The following is a 17054-nucleotide window of genomic DNA, read 5'->3' on the forward strand; positions in this document are numbered from 1 at the left end:
AAGCTGCACAGAGGGGTGCCGTGTGCCTCTCGCCGGTTCCCCTCACGCTTCCGTCTTACAGAATCGCAGCGCGACCTCGAACCCAGGAGGCCGGCGTTGGCCCGACGCGCGTGTCCTGTTCCGGGTCGTTCTACCACGCGGGGATCCGGGGAGCACGACGAGCGAGATGCAGAGCTGCCCCGTCGCCGTGGAGGCCTCCCCGGGGCCGTCCCTTCACGGTCAGTCCCCTGCCTCCACTCCCTCACCGCCCCCGCCCCGACGCTCAACTGACGTCCGTCCCTGCACCGTTGTCCTTTCAGGAACGTGGCACGCGTTGACTCCCAGCGTGCGAGCTTCTGCGATGGGCTTTTCTGGGTCAGCACGAGGCCCTGGAGGCCGAGCCAGGTGGTTCTGGATAGCGACAATAGCGCGTTGCTTTCTGTTGCCGAGCGCTATTCGTGCACGTGGCTTCCGTCTTTTCTCCTCCGGCTGGAAGTCACCGTCCCCCGCTACCCAGTCCCTCTCGCCTTCGAGACGGTCGCCAGGCTCCTGCCCAGCTCGGCTCCGCTGGCGCCAGCCGCCCCTGGCCGTCTCCCCCTGCCGAGGACGTCCCAGGCGCGAGGGGAGCCGGGTGTGGGAACAGACCGGAGCGGCACAGCTTTATGCGCCGCCGGCCGCCGGCAGGTTGCAGAGGTGGCCGCGGGGCCTGCGGACAGCCCCCGGCTCTTCCCTCCCTCCCCTTCTCTGGGGCGCTTCGTTGGCCCGGGCCTCCAGCGCTGTGTCTGCTGCAAACCCGCACGCTGAAGCCCTGGCCCCACTTGGAGTCGGGACGTCGGTGGGCGAGACAGGGCCGTAAGCGTGGGCCCTGCTCCGCCAGGATCGGCGTCCTCGCGAGGCGACAGTGGACAGCTCTCTACACGCCCGGACACCAGCCCCGCTGGCCCTCGGCCTCGGCCTCGGCCTCGCCGCCTCCAGAGCTTCCTGTCACCCCTGCTGCCCGGTCTGTGCGATTTGGTCACGTGGCCAGAGCCGGCCCAGAACACACGTCCCGTTAAGTCCTTTGAAAGCCAGGCACCTGGCACGCGGCAGCCGCGGCCACGCCGGAGCTCAGCGTTATGCGGACGGCATGACCCGGCTCCCCGTTTTCACTGCTATCTGTCTTTTAATTGGTTAATTTCGAAATCAGCTTTCATCTTATGCGTGTTTCCTTCTGTCATTTAAAGCCATCCGAACTGGTTGTTCGGGGAGCTTTCAAAGTTTATTGCTTAAGTCTGGACCACAGACAGTGAAAGCGGAGTTGAGCGGGCTCAGAGTTTGAAACCCCAGCAGCCTTGGGCGGGGGGTCCTAGGGGGCTTCGGCAGCGCTTCGGGCCGGCGCGTCGTCCGTCGGGGAGAGCCCCGGAACAGTCCCCCGTTCCACACCCCCGAGGCGCGCTCAGCTCCGTGAGTGAGGAAGGCGTGTCGCCTTCAGTCCTGACCCGGAGCTCCTCGTGGGGAGAGGCAGGCTGGCGAAAGCCACCGACAGCTTCTAACGTCCAAAGCTCTTACCCCGTCGTCCTTTTTAGCGTAGGGAGAGCAAGGCTAAAAAGTATTTCCCCCAATGGTTTTTTTAGCCAGCCGACATGAGACACCAGAAATCCAAACACTGATTTGTTTAAAAACCCGGGTGTGTGGTCTGCTTCCTTTAGATTCGCGAGGCTCCTGACCTCACGGGACGGTCTCTCTGAGTCCGACGGGTGCTGGGATGGCCCGGTCAATGCCGGTGGTCGTTATCGTTACGTGTAATTAGCACGTGTGTCTCCAGGGTTTATTTGCAGTTTTTATAACTCGTCACACTCATACACCGTAGATGGTATTTCACATCCTCGAGAAAGGGGACCTGGGACACAGCCCGGAGCCCGGGTCCCTCGGATGGCTTCCGGGTGTCCTCGTCCGGGCGTCGGTCCACCTTGGAGCTCCTGCTTCGGGGCTCGTGGTTCCCAGCGCCCAGCCCACGTCTGGCGCGCTCTGCCGTGACTCTCAGTTGGTCCTGGCTGTCACCTCCGGGCCTGACTTCTGCTCCGGTGGTGAATTCTGGAGACTGCTACCCCCTCAGGGTTTCAGGGTGGAACATGTGCCAGTACTTCCAGGGGACACAGGCGGGGGATGTGGCGGGGCCACAGGTCTCAGAGACTGCCCAGCAGGCGGCGGGCGGGGCTGGCCTCGGGAACACGCTCAACGCCCGTGTCCCGAGGGCTCTGGCTGGAAATGGCCCCAGTGATAAGGGTTTCGACAGCCCTCCTGGGGGCCTTGGCCGCCAGCCACGTGCCCTCCGTGCCCTCCCTGGTGTGACCAGGTGTGCTCTGAAACAGACCCTTGGGACCCGTTTAATTTAGTTTTAATTTCTCAATGCACATGGTATTTTATGATGCAGGAGTGACGGGCAGTGTCTTTTACCTCTGAGTGAGCAGAAAAGTCGTGCATCCTTGTCCAAATTTTCCACCGGGGGCAGGAGAATAGATTTAATAGGGACCATGGGGAAACCGAGACAGTTCCTGTCCCGTGGACTAGTTACCCCTCAGTGTGAGGGCCCCCAGGAGCCACGGCACTGGTGCCCGGCGTTCCTGTGTAAACGGCGCACGGGGGCTTGTGTGAGACTCATGCTGCTGTCTACGTCCATCCCGTTGGTGCCCCGGGTAAGACAGGTTGCAGCATCCCATCCTAATTAGGCTCGACACAATGTCGCTCACTCCCCCTTGTGTGAGTCGCAGACTGGAAGGCTGGTCAGAGGACCTCGCAGGGGTCCGGCGAAGTCTCCCGGCCTCATTTCTTACCTTCACCAGAAGATCTTTGGCCTCCTTCTCGAGCCACCGTGGGTAGAAGGGATTGTCCATGCGGATGGAGTGGAACAGCTCCTCCTCGTCTTGCCCGTGGAAAGGCGACTGGCCGACCAGCATCTCGTAGAGGAGAACGCCGAAGGACCACCAGTCCACGGAGTGGTTGTACTTCTGGCCCAGCAGGATCTGTGAGCGCACGGGGCAGAGACGCAGTTAACGGAGCGAGGCTGGTATCCGGGCGGAAACCCCTGCGTGGGCCCCGGGGGCCGTGCGGTGAGAGCGTGTGCGGTTCTAACAGAGACGGCACCGAAAACGGGATCTCTGGAGAAGCTAATGATCGGCCGGCAAGGGGTGGGCAGTGCCAAAACTGAGCAGACAGCTTCGGGTTTCAACTTTGACTTTTTCTCGGGCCTCAGGTGTAACCACTGAGCTGTGATGTGGGGAGGGGGTGGTGGGTGCAGATCTGAGGGGGCTGGTGCACCCCCGGGCTCTCCGGGGTCCCGAAGTGCTGTCTAAACCAGAGCCATGTGTTCTACTTCTAAAGTCACTGCAGTCGGTCAAGCACCCGGAGAGGGCGTCTGACTGAGTCCGTCCCTTAAAGCCCAGCTGCTGGTGGTTGTACACGAAGGAGTCACACCCAGGCAGCGGAAAGTAGCCTTTCAGCAACTTCCTTGTTTAATGTTGGAAGACAGAAGGGAGGGTGCATGTCACTCTGCTTGACGCTTGTCACCCCGTCAAACCATGCCGCAACCTTCTCTGAAACGGCCCATCTGAAGGGGTCCACCAGCGGGTGGATGGATTGACAAAGCAGCCTATACACAGAGCAGGGTGTTATTCAGCCTTAAAAAAGAAAGAAATCCTGACATGTGAACCAGCACGGGTGAACCTCGAGGACACTGTCCGAGTGACATAAGCCAGACACAACAAGACGTATGCCTTAGGATTCCGCTTAGATGAGGTACCTCGAGCCGCCGCCTTCACAGACACAAGGCGGAACGCTGGTCGCCAGGGGCCGGGGGAGACAGAGGTTCCCGTTTAGTGGGTATGGTTTCAGCTTTTCGAGAGGAAGCAGCCCTGGAGATCAGTTGCACAGCAATGTGACTATGCTTAGCACAACTGAATTGTGCTCTTAAAAGTGGGTAAGATGGTGTATTTTATGGTCTGTATACTTTACCACGATTAAAATCAGTGCGCAGTAGGTGCATAATGACAATTTGCTGAGTGAGGAAGAGGTGAGCCTTATCTTTCACGCCAGCTGCCGCGGGGTGGGGGACAGGGGGAGCCGCAGGTGCAGGGGAGAACCTGGTAGCATGAGGGGAGGAACCACAGGGCAGGGGTGATGGTGGGAGTGGGGGGGGTAAGGATAGGGGGTTTAAGGAAAAGAGTTTTAGGAGATTTGAGGGGTGGGGAGAGCTGTGGGGTGGGGGAGGCTGAGGGGAAGCTGCCTCACTGTCCCAGACAGGACAGGTGGTGGCTCTGAAGTAGCGAATGTCAAAGGAGAGACTGGGCCCATGAGGCTGGCCGTCCCCTCCCCCGTGCGACTCAAGGTTTAGCTCAGCGCCCCGCGTGAGCACGTCCATGCTCGCGCGGAGTGGGCGGGCAGGCCGGGGAGCCGCGGGGTGGGCTGGGGGAGCTGTGGGGCGCTTAGCTGAGTTTCAGGCACACGCCCTCACCTCTCGAAGCCGCCTTTGTGAAGGGGGTGATAACGCCTGCGCGGCTCCTCACGGGGCTGCTGTGAGGATCCAGTGAAAAGAATGAAAGACGAAGTGCTTCGTCATAGGGCGATGACTCTGTATTACGGGATAGATACCCATCTAGACGGACTGGTGCCCACGTGTGAAAACCAAGATCGAGCTGCAAGCAGAATCTTGCCATCCGCCACTGGCTTCCAGTATCAAAACGTTGCTCAGTGGCCTTAGCTCAATGTTTAAACGCTAAAGTCCACTTTCAAGTGTAGAGAAAATTAACTTTGCCTTAGGGAATAGCCTAAAAGTAGGCAGACTCCGGGAGAATGATAAAGAAAATAAAGACACACACACGTGCACAGGTCAGGTGTAAATTTGCCTCACGCGGGGCCTGGTTCACACGCAGTTCCCAGCAGTGCCTCCAGGGGGAGCCCAGAGCAACCAGAAGCGGCTGGAGCATCATATCTTCCTAAAAGAGTTCATTGGGCAGGGGGAGCAGAGGGGCAGGTGGAGGACAGGAGACAGCTGCGGTGGGCTTTCAGGGCGAGGGGGTGTTCACGCGGAACTCCAGTCTTAGGGAGGAGAAAAAAGTGTAGCTTTACTTCCAGCCACACCCTGTTGGAACAGGGTGTCTGCAGGTGCTTGCCAGCATGCATCAGGGCAGGTGCGCCTTGGGTGCTTTATTTATGAGCCCCAAGGCAGGCTCCCTTGTCCCCAACGAGGGCGGCGACTGGACTCAGGTCACATGCCTTATTTAAGGTCTAGTTAGCAGTTGAAAGCTCTGTCGTGAAGCCAGGCCTTTGGGTTATTTAGCTCGTTATTTTAATGAAGCATAAATATGTGTGTACTATCGATAGAATAAAAGTTAGTTTTTTAAAATTGTTTTATCATCAGTTCGACCTGATTATATTCCTTTTTATGCGTGTTTTATAACACAGACTATGTCGGCGACAATGTATGAGATTCACATACAATATACGGACCCTGGGGGCGCTTCTGTAACTGATGAGAAGTTTGAAAATATGTAAAGGAGACGCACGGGCAGCGTTATGGCGCCGTATCACGGGGGCCCAGACGAGCGGCGGAGGGCCTGGAGCGGGGTACCCACAGCACGGCGGGAGGGAGCCGGGGAAGCCCCTGGGATTGAAGCAGAGGGTTCATCTGAGGACTGGGAGGGACTCGAGGGAGAGTTCATTCAGTCACGGGACTGGGGAGGGGAGAGCAGACCGGGGTCCCAAGGTCTAAATTGAAAAGGTCTTTGTATTTGGGCTTAGGAGGGTTAAGAAAGACGGGGGACCTTAGATAAGTCCCAGGTGGCCGGGCACATGGATGTGTCGTCCACTGAGAGGGTAAAGGAGAGGGGCGGGTGGGCGGGCAGGGTCAGCAGAGGCAGGAGTTGGGGCCAGCTATGCTCCAGTGGCCTGCAGCTGTTAGATGAGCTCTCAAGCAAAATGGACATATAGGTCCAGAGCGAGAAGCAGTAGTTCGGGCTGGCCATGTTGAGTCTGGCGTGGAAATTATAACTGGAGTTGCTCATGGAGAATGTACGTTAAGAGAAGAGGACCGATAACGGAATCGTGTGAAGATGAGAGACTGAGCGGCAGAGAAGTCGGCGAAGCTAACTACTGGACAACGTAGGAGGAAGCGGAATCAGGAAAGACAGGTCGCCAGGGGCAGGATGTGTGTGACAAAGGCGTTTGCAGACAGGAAAGTTAAAAGCTGTTATTTTTGTTGACCAGAGGCCGATCTAATCAAAGCTGAGCACCACGTCAGCTCAGGGCAAAGCCACGCACATTTCTCAGGGTGCCACAGTCGCTTTGGCAGTGGCAGACATCTGCTGGCGATTTGTCTGACCCAGGAAGGCGGGGGTCCACCACTGCGTTTGAAACCGACAGCACCCCGCGCACACATGTATCAATCCTTCCCAAAGGTTATTCGTCAGCACTGCAACGTGCCAAGCCTTGCACTCTGTCCTTGCACACTAAAGCGACTGAGATCACACGTAGTAATATGGCGTAGGACTGTGCACGCCTATACCAATGTCAGTTCCCTGGTTTCGCAGCCGTACCATAGTTACATAAGAAGTAAGCACTGGGGGACACTGGGTGGAGGGTACATGTGGGTCACATTTCTGTACTATTTTTGCAACTTCTCATGAATCTATAATTATTTCAAAATAAAAGTTATTAAAAGTGGAATGAGAAACAGCCCCTGAGTTGAAAGCTGTCATCCAGTCGTGCGGGGAGAGTCCAAGGTAAAAAGCAGTGATGCGAGCCATGGAATTGGGCAGACTGGGCGGCAGGGGGTGTCTGGTCTCCCGGAGAGGCTCATAACAGGAGAGAGGCGGGTGGGGGGGAGTTGGGTGGATCTGGAGCCTCCTGAGTGCCTATTCTGGGGGCTCAGAATATGGGAGCGATGCTTTTTTTTTTTTTAACCCCAGAACTGTCATAGGTTCTCCTTTCACGCTTGCAGGAACTCGTGACCTAAATGTCCTTGTTTTAGGGAAGGTCAGGGGCCCGGCGGTGGACTCGGGAACCCCGGGGTCAAAGGGCAGGCTCTCCTGGCCCACAAAGCACGCCAGACTCGCTCAGGTGTGCACTTGTGCGTCTGCTCAGTGTCCCCCTGCTCGTCACCCCCGTTTCCTCTCGTGGGTACAGTTCAGGGCCCGGGCGAGGCAGAGCCCTGACTGAGAAGACGCGCCGTGAGACCCAGGACTTGGGGAGAGGACCCCCTCAGCACGACTATCGTTCCCCGTGAAGCATATACGGGGGCCCCGGTGTGCGGCCGCGTTTATGAAATACTCGAGAACACAAACCCGGACCCTGGACCAGGACTCCCGGAACCTTTGGGTTGCGCGGGAGGAGGGGCTCAGGGAGGCTGGGCGGAGGGGCTGCGGTGGGCCGGGGGCGGGGCCGGCGAGCCAGGGGCGGGGCCTGCGGGGGGCGGGGCCTGTGGGCCGGGGGCGGGGCCGGCGGGGAGGGCCTGCGCGTCTCACCTCCGGGGCGATGTAGTCCGGTGTCCCGCAGAAGGTGTTCGTCCTGGCGTCCCCCAGCATGTTCTCTTTGCACATTCCAAAGTCCGCTATTTTGATGTGTCCATCTTTGTCTAACAGGATGTTGTCTAGCTTCAGGTCCCTGAAACACGAGCAAAGCACCATCTCATTCCATCAAGGACAACCTGATTGAAACGGAGCCGCGCGCGGCCCCTCGCCTCACGCTGTCGGTGGGCAGCCCTCACTTGTCCCCCACCACCTCCTCCCACGCACCGGGCACTTAGACGTTCCCGTAAGCAGCACCAGGGCTGGGGACTGTGCATCCCGACAGAGAGCTGCGGGCTGGGTGACGCGTCCCCTGACCCTCGTTGGTGCCCCCGCGCAGGACCGTGGACGCTGGCCGTGGAGCAGCACGCGCGTCCCCTCCCCCGGGGCCTTCGAGCTGTCCCGTGTCTTCCCTCGATGTCAGCTCCCCAGCTCCTGTGTCTTCCCTCGATGTCAGCTCCCCAGCCGTACCTGAGCTGGCCTGCAGCCTGCAGCCCCGCCAGCCCCCGCCGGGGGCCTTTCTTTTTATATTTAATTCCCCCTTAATCTGCAGTAAGTCGGAGACCAGACGACTGAGCGTTTGACGGTTTGAATGTCAGCTCTGTCTTGAGAAAAGAAGGCAGGAGACTGGAGTACCCCAGCTTTCATCTAAGGGGACTGCGCAGTGACCGTGTACAGCGGGGGCCTGTGCACAGCCAGCCATTCCCGAAGGAGGGCGTGTCTGGCGTCCTGTGCTCGCCTGCAAGGCGCAGGCTCACAGGTGTCCACAGGTGTGTCTGAGCGTTCAAGGGAGAGTCCCCTGCACCCCCATACAACAGGGGAACACTCAGTCAGCAGTTCTGGGTGGCCCAAAGCAAAAGCAGTCAGAAACAGGGGACGCGAAGGAGGCAGAAGAGAGAGAAAGAACAAGCTATCAAAGAGAAAGCAGAGGGATGGAAGGAAATGAGAAAAACGGAGGTGAGTGGAGAATGAGCGGTGTCCCCAAAGCACCCTGGCCATTGCGCGTCACCGAGGTACAGTGACCGCGTGAACCCGCCCCGGAGATCCGGCCTGTGCTTAGTTCGCCCCCGCAGAGCGACGTTACCTGTACACGATGCCTTTGGAGTGCAGGAACTGCAGCCCGAGAATGATTTCAGCCGCGTAAAACCTGGGGGAAGAGGCGAAGGTTCACCGTGAACGCGCTAACACGGCGGCGACGGCAGAGCCCCACTCCCCCCGCGGGCGCTCGGGGGCGCAGCTGGCGTCTCACATTAGCCCTCCCTGCCTGCCGCAGGCGCTCATCCTTCTGTTTTAAACCACAGGGCTCAAACGGGCCTTTCTTTCCCCTAGGAAAACATCCACCGGCGGTAAATGTAATAGTATAACGGGAAAATCACGTTCCCTTTTATTTCGAACTCTGCTTGGAGCCCCTGGATCTGTATGCAGGGGCATTCCAAATAGATGGGACTTGTTTGTGTGCAAGAAATGCAGCCTCAGCGAGGGAGGAAAGAACAGGAGGTGATGTGGGTGGGTGGGGGGACGGCTCCCCACCCTCGAGGACACGGGTTGACACGGCCACTGGTGGGACAAAAGCTGGAGGTGAGGGGCCACCGCCTGGACGCGAGGTGTGCTGGGCTTCACAGAGGAACGCCAGCAGGTCCGTCCTAGAGGCATGGAGGACGCACCGGACGGCGTGTGTCTGTGATGGAGGGAATCCAGCACGCAGAGGGGCTGCTGGCTTCTCTGCTGCAGACATGGCGGGCAGGCGGTGCTCCCTGGGTCTCACGGGACGGCCGCTTCCGCAGAGTTTCTGCAGGAGCTGGGTGCTCCAACCCGGCCCGAAGCGCCCACTGGGGCGAGCGTAAATGTGTGGAAGGCACACGGCCAGTGCGCACCCGCCTTTTAAATGGGCCCGGGGCGCAGGGTTTGGGTTTGCTTTGAATGTCACAGTGGTTCTACTTACTGGCGCTCAGGGGACGAGGGGCAGGGCCTACCACGTGGGCACGGCTGCCCCGTTTCACGCGTGCCTCTCGGTTGCTTGACGCCCAAGAACGTGGACTCGTCCGCAGACTGAGTGCCTCTTCTGGTTCCCTAACCCTCAGGCCCGAAGCCTTGTGCTTTATGCCTCCGCATCAAGTTGCCGGGAAGGCCTCCGCCGGAACCATCCCCCTCGGCGCCCCCACCCCGCACCGCCCCCCTCTTGGGGCCCACGCTCCCTCCGCCTTCTCTTCCTCTGTGCTCAGCTCGCCCAGGAGCCCGGTGAGCTGGGGCAGCTCCTTGAGAAAGTGAGTAGTCGATTTCAAATCACAGAGAAATGAAGGCAGACGGGCACGGATGTGAGCTCACACACGGGGAAAACCGGTGCCTGTGCAACGTGAACCCCGGGGTCCCCTGGCTCTGGGGGTCCGGCGTGCAGAGTGAGGAGGCAGAAATGCCGCAGGGACAATGTGTCCTGCGGGCGCCATGGGGACCCAGCGCCCGCCCAGAGCAGCAGACACCCCAGACTCACGTTGCTCTGGACAGGTCGAACTTCTGGCAGCTCTGGATGTGGTGCATCAAGTCTCCGCCATTGAGATACTCCATCACGAAGAAGAGGTTTTCCTAGGGAAAGAAACAACAGTCTCGACCTTTAGTGTCTTCAGAAAAACAAAGAACACAACCACTACTTTTTCAGTGGATTTAGGTGATTTCACAAGAACCAATTCTGTCTCGAGATCGCTTTTAAAAAGATCGCCAACATATTTTGGCCGATCCGGAGCATTTCTGAACGGCAGGAAGCCTGGGCGCCTGCAGGCTGTTTGCTGGGGTGCTGTACCCTGGGCCTCAGCAGGCGGGGCCCAGTTCGGGTGAGGGCTCTGCTGGACTCGCCCGTCCACAGTGGGAGGGCATTGGGCACCCAGCGGGGTGTCTGCTGCCGAAATCGACTTCGCAGGATGGCAGAGGAGACAGAAGCCGGGGCTCTGATGCCAGGGACGGGGTGGAGGCGTCCAGTCCCTCGACACTCAGCAAACCCTTCTGAACATTCTGCAGGTGTCGCTCAGGGAGGGGAAGGAGTTGGGGGAGCAGTGCGGGGGAGCTCACTGCTGCCTCAGCCAGCAAAGATGACCAGACACCCCCCTCCCCTGCCCGCCGCCCCCGCTGTCCTGCCCTCAGGGGGCCGACAGCCGACAGTCTTATTTCTGTCCAGTCCAGGCCCCTCTGCGGCAAGCCACAGCTTGCGGGCACATCGCCCCTAGCAGGGTACTGCGCGTGTTCAGAGAGCCGGAGCCCAGGGCGTCTGCGGGGCGTGGTCAGTTTCAGAGTTGCCCCGTCTCAGTGCGCCTCAGCTGTCCTCTGCGAGGCAGTGTGTCCTCAGCACATTCATTCGCAATCCTCTGAGCGCCCTGGGATTTTAGTCCCCACAGAATTAGTAATCCATAAAGTGCAGAGACACGTGGAGTGTCTGTGCACAAATGCGCCCCTAAAAAAACGCCACCTGGGTGGCTTTTTAACAGAGTTAACTTTTACATTCAGTATGAAACTGAGGCCCTGGGGTAGGGTATATGAGGTGAGGGTCGGAAGGCATTCCGGTCTGACGGCCGCAGACACCGCCTGTTATTTTTATTGAGGTCACGTTTTCACAGAACTGGGGAAACCAAGGACTGTGGCAAATATCTCAAAAATTCGGGACAAGGTAAGCGTCATCTTGCTTTTTCCAAAGTCGACCTCAGACGGGAGGTCACTGAGCTCGCTCTTTGTCACGCGGACAGGCCTGAATCCTCTGCCTCCGTGCGTCCTAACGTGGCCACTTCCAGCATGCTCTGAGCTGAAGCTCGCCTCGCGGGCACACACCTGCTTTCTCAGCCCAGCTTCCCTCACGCTCCTGACATCGGTTCCACGTGACCGGCTTCCACCTTTACCTTTTCACCCGAACCTGTGACAGCCCACGCACACGGTAGCGGGGTCCCCTGAGTCTTGGGAGAGAGGAAAGGTCTAGAGCTGAGTGAGGCGGCTTGTCACAGTGCCCGTGTGACAGGGTCCCTTTAAGTTTAAGGTTGCAAAGTGCTGTGAAGGCTGAAGCTTCGGAATTTACAGAGGGTCAGTTTGGACTCGGAGAAGGGGAGGGAAGGCGGCCCGAGGTGAGAGGCCGCATCCGTCAGACTCTGCACCTGGCAGGGTCGGGGTCGGGGGTCGGGGGTTGGGGTCAGGGGGTCGGGTCTGTGCGGCCACAGAGCTCGGAAACTCTGCTCTCTGCCGCGGGCGACGCCAGAGGCCCACGCTGAGGTGGCGGCCACTGATCGAATGGTGACGGAGATTTACAGCGTGTTGGATGGCACACTTAATCCCACCGAGTGACTCCGTGGTCCCACCGGAAAGCTTTCAAAACCACTTTAGTTCCGGTCTTCACATTAAGCCGGGGGCACTAAAAGTAGCCCATCGATTGTCTTCGGTTGTTTATGATGGCATTTTGCTTCCGTTTAAGCCTTTGGTTTGGGTGAATATCGGCTTTTTAAAGGGGCACATGGATGCAGAGAAAGCCTTGGTTTGGGTGAATATCAGCTTTTTATGGGCTTTTTAAAGAATAACGGATGCAGAAAAGCCTTGGTTTGGGTGAATATCAGCTTTTTATGGGCTTTTTAAAGGGGCACATGGATGCAGAGAAAGCCTTCGACAAGATATGGCACCCATTTATGATCAAAACACTTAACAAACTCGGTCTAGAAGGAAAATATCTTGATATAATAAAGGCCATCTATGACAAACCCTCGGCCAACATTACACTTAATGGTGAAAAGCTAAAAACCTTCCCTCTAAGATAAGGAGCAAGGCAAGGCTGTCCACTATCACCACTGCTATTCAATATAACATTGGAGGTCCTAGCGAGTGCAATCAGACAAGAGAAAGGTATAAAAGGCATCCAAATAGGAAATGAAGGAGTCAAACTGTCACTATTTGCAGATGACATAATTCTCGATATAGAAAACCCTAAAGACTCCACAAGAACACTACTAGAAACAAAAAGCAAATACAGTAATGTTTCTGGATACAAAATCAGTATTCCTATCGATCAAAAATCCATAGCATTCCTGTACTCTAATAACTAAGTGTTAGAAAAAGAAGTGGAAAAAATAATTCCTTTTGCAATTGCAACAAAAAGAATAAAATACCTAGGAATAAATTTAATGAAACATGTGAAGGACCTATATAATGAAAACTACAAGACCCTCTTGAAAGAAATCGAAGAAGATACAAAGAAATGGAAAGATATTCCGTGTTCTTGGATTGGAAGCATCAGCATAGTTAAAATAACCTTATCACTGAAAGCATTATACAGATTTCATGGAATCGCCATCAAAATCCCATTGGCATTTTTTAAAGAAATAGAACAAAAAACTATCAGATTTCTATGGAAGCACAAAAGACCCCGAATTGCCAAAGCCATCCTGAGAAAAAAGAATGAGGCTGGAGGCATCACTCTGCCCGACTTCAAATTATACTACAAAGTGGCAGTAATCAAAACGGCATGGTATTGGCCGCAAAACAGATACACGGACCAGTGGAACAGAATCGAGATCCACAAGTAAACCCGTGTTTATATGGGCAAATAATATTCGACAAAAAAGCCAAAAACATAACAGTGGAAAAAGGAAAGAATCTTCAATAAATGGTGCTGGGAAAAATGGAAAGCCGCCTGCAAAAGAATGAAATTAGACTGTTGTCTATCACCACACACCAAAATTTACTCTAAATGGATTAAGGACTTGAATATAAGACCTGGAGCAATAAAATGCATAGAAGAAAACATAGGAAGTAAACTCAAGGACTTTGGACTTAAAGAAGATTTTATGAATTTGACCTCAGAGGCAAGGGAAGTAAAAGCAAAAATAAATGAATGGGACTATATCAAACTAAAAGCTTCTTCTGCTCAGCAAAAGAAACCGTTGACAAGGTAAAGAGACAACCATCCGAATGGGAAAACATATTTGCAAGCAACGCCTCCGATAAGGGCCTAATATCCAAAATATACAAAGAACTCACACAACTCAATAACAACGACAACAAAACGATCCAATCAAAAAATGGGCAAAGGACCTGAACAGACACTTCTCCCTGGAGGACATACAAATGGCCAACAAATATATGAAAACGTGCTCAACATCACTAGCTATTAGGGAAATGCAAATCAAACCCACAATGAGATACCATCTCGCACCTGTTAGAATAGCTATAATCAACAGGACAAGTAATAACAAACTTGGAGAGGATGCGGAGAAAAAGGAACCCTTAATACACTGCTGGTGGGACTGCAAATTGGTACAGCCACTATGGAACACAGCATGGAGGTTCCTCAAAAGCTAAGAATTGATCTATCATATGACCCAGAAATCCCTCTACTGGGTATTTACCCCAGATACTTGAAAACTTATATGCGAAAAGACACTTGCACACCAATGTTCATAATAGCATTATTCACAGTGGCCAGAACATGGAAGCAACCTAAGTGTCCTACGACAGATGATTGGATAAAGAAGCTGTGGTACATATATACAATGGAATATTACTCAGCCATAAGAGAAGATGAAATCCTGCCATTTGCGACAACAAGGACGGATCATGAAATAATCATACTAAGCGAAATAAGCCAGACAGAAAGGTTGAAAATCACATGATATCACTGATATGTGGGATATAAACTTAAAAGCAACAAACGAACAGGACTCAGGGACATGGTCAATGGTCTAGTGGTTACTAGAGGGGAGGGAGAAAAATAAATAAAATGTTAAAAAAATAAACAATAAATAAAGGGGCACATGGGCAGTCCATGCCTGGAAGTCTGGTGGGTGGGACAGGGGACTGTCATCCCTCTAGAGGGTGCTGGTCTGAGAGTCCTCGCTCTCTTCTAGGGGCTCCTGGTAGCTGGGGGCCTTGGCGGCCCACTCACTGAGTGGGCGCAGGGAGAGGCTCTGTGACGAAGTTAGCACACACGCATGCACGCACATGCAGACCGCAGAGGTCTGGGTCGGGGTTTTAAACAGTGCAGTTCGGAGGACGGATAAACCCTCTCAAAGTCGAATCCCAAATCCTGGTCAGAAAAAGTGAATGCGAATAGAATGGTCTCCAACTTTCGTAGACGGTTGTCGGGGGGCATGGCGCTCTGAGCCGAAGGTGACCCTCCGTTGGCTGACGGGGAAGCTGGCAGGACCTCCGTTAAAAACAAAAGCCTGTCCCCTGGGGAAACTCCGGGTCAAGGTCAGGCTGGGCAGGACCAAGCGCGGGAGGGCGCGACTCAGGGTGACTGTTAGGGCCATGGCTGTGCCCTTGCCGATCCTTATGACCTGCAGAGGCTCCAGCCTGTCCCGAGCCCGTCGTCTTCGTTTGTGACACGGAGGGCCTAGCGCTGCCCGCTCTGAGGCTTGTCGTGTCATGTGAGAAGCTGGCTCAGGGTCGGCACTCAGCACGCACCTGGGACCTGCTAGCTGTCGCCATTAAAGGACACAGTCTAAAAGCCAGCTGAAAAATAAAAATAAAACACTCGGCAGCTTTTTCCTCCCCAGAGAAGGGAACTGTAGGGTCCTGCAGCTCAAGAAACATGGGGAGCCGGGCCCCCCGCAGTCCGTTCTTTCCGTTCAGACTCAGAGCTGTGAGAATGGAAGGAACCTCTCAGTGCGTGCCTCTCTCCTGTCGCCTGGTGGTCCCTTCACTGATGTAAATGATTCTCTGGGTGGGGGAGTGAGACTTGACATCGTGATGGTGGTGGGGGGTGGGATGCTCCACGTCGGTCCTAGACTTAGCGTGTCGGCGACGGCGGCACAGGTTTGTGGAGTGGGGGTCTCGTGTCTGCTGTCACTAGTGGGCTCGTGACCGGGTAACTTGCACCACCCCTGGGCCTCAGTCTCGATCGCTGAGAAACGAGGAGTGTCGGGGAGATGCTCGACTACGTCCCCTTTACTCACCTAAAGACGCCCCGGGTTTCACTGTTCGTTTGATTTTTTTTTTTTCCCCTTATTCTTGGGGGAAAAGGCAAAGTGAGCGAACCACGGCCATTGGGCACATTATGACTTAGGTGGAGCTTCCCAAATGATAAGGTAATCGGCGAGACAGCGCCACACGTGCAGAATTCTCAGGGGAAATCTTTGTGCAGAGGATTCAAGTGACGGACTGAACGGAATCGGTTATGCGGGGCTCACGGGACTGAGTTTGCACACACGAACGTCACTTAGAGAAGCGAGAGGTCCCGGAGCTGTCAATACATGCCAGTGTCTGACAGTGCATGGATCCCCTAGCCAGCGGGGGGAGGGACGCGAAGGTGGGCTCAGAGTTATTTTGTTGCGACCTGACTTTCCCGCGCCACTTTCTCCTTGTGATGATTTCGCTCCGTTTTACAAAGAGAATGAAAATAAGGACCTTGGAAACCTACTTAATAACGATGACCACTCAGGGCAGCTGATGGTCGCCTAACGCGCGTGTGTTACTGTGTAAACCAGAGCTTCGCCGCGTTAAAGAAATTAGCTAACGATTTTATCCAACCAATGACGATTCATTTCGAAAACGTGCAGAGACCCTGCAAAGGTCACATAAGGAGGTCAGGACTATAGACGCCCTCTCCAGAAAGAATGGCGTGGGAATAGGAGGGAGAGGAGAGTCACCGTCATTTTTTCTTTTTCTTTTTTTTTCTTCAAAGGCGAGTAAGTTAATATGATAAATTTTATATAAGACGTGCCGTGTCTGAAGAAGAAATACAATTAGAATCAAAACAGTTGTGACAGAGACCCCTTTAAGACTATTGCGTGTTGAGCATACGTAGCAAACGCCGTGGCACCCAAGGTCAGAGTGTACCATTAAGACTGGACGGCAGAGTGTGGGACTTTGGGACGTACCAGTGAAGAATTTCGAATTCCTCCCAATCCTGCACCTGTTAAATGCTCCCCCCGCCCCCGCGCTTCCCACAACAGAACCTAGGATGTGAGCACACATGCTTTGAGCTACTTGGGTCTGGCATTCTGGGGTCCTGGAGCAGGGCTTCTGATTGGGGATGAGAGCCGAGGCGGGTATGACGGACCGCTCTGTGGGGAGAAGCGTGCTCGGAGGAAGCGAGGGGCCGGGCAGACCCCCACTCGCTTGGGTCTGAGTGGAGGACATGCAGTGGCTAATTCTCGGGCGAAATGAGTTGTGAGTTGGAGTTGATGTTTACTAACGGCTTTGGATTGACAGTAGGGACGCGCACTAGACTGTGGTCCGCTAGGCCGACCTCCCTGGATCTCAGCTTCCTGGGCATCAAAATGACAGGATCTGACTTCCTCCTCACGTGTGAAAAATACTACATCTGCTGAGTCAGTCATGAGAACAATGAGTGGGTATAACAAATCAAATTAGCAGCAATAAGCCACCAAAGGCGCACCCCAAAGGCGAGTGGGTAGACAAACTGGGGTCCACGCGGACAGTGGCTTATCACTTGCCAATCAAAAGAAATGAGCCATGAAAAGACACGGAGGAGGCTCACGTGCACATCGCTAAGCGACAGAAGCCCGTCTGGAAAGGCCACGTCGTGTGTGGTTCCGGCTACGTGATATTCTGGAA

At 55.1% G+C, this 17054-nt stretch overlaps 1 protein-coding gene across 3 annotated transcripts in view; it reads right to left on the reverse strand.

The window, feature by feature from the left end:
* PRKCQ (protein kinase C theta) overlaps positions 1 to 17054 on the reverse strand; it is a 93824-nt gene that overhangs the window by 3425 nt on the left and 73345 nt on the right. For all 3 annotated transcript variants that reach the window (XM_039871026.1, XM_039871024.1, XM_039871025.1), the window contains 4 exons: positions 10006 to 10097; positions 8602 to 8664; positions 7476 to 7614; positions 2793 to 2981 (listed from right to left, as the gene is read on the reverse strand). In XM_039871026.1, the coding sequence (XP_039726960.1) occupies positions 2793 to 2981; positions 7476 to 7614; positions 8602 to 8664; positions 10006 to 10097 (483 nt within the window). The remainder of the gene's footprint in view (positions 1 to 2792; positions 2982 to 7475; positions 7615 to 8601; positions 8665 to 10005; positions 10098 to 17054) is intronic.

This window comes from Pteropus medius, unplaced genomic scaffold, assembly GCF_902729225.1.
Source record: "Pteropus medius unplaced genomic scaffold, Ma_sr-lr_union100, whole genome shotgun sequence".
NCBI classification, from domain to species: Eukaryota; Metazoa; Chordata; class Mammalia; order Chiroptera; family Pteropodidae; genus Pteropus; species Pteropus medius.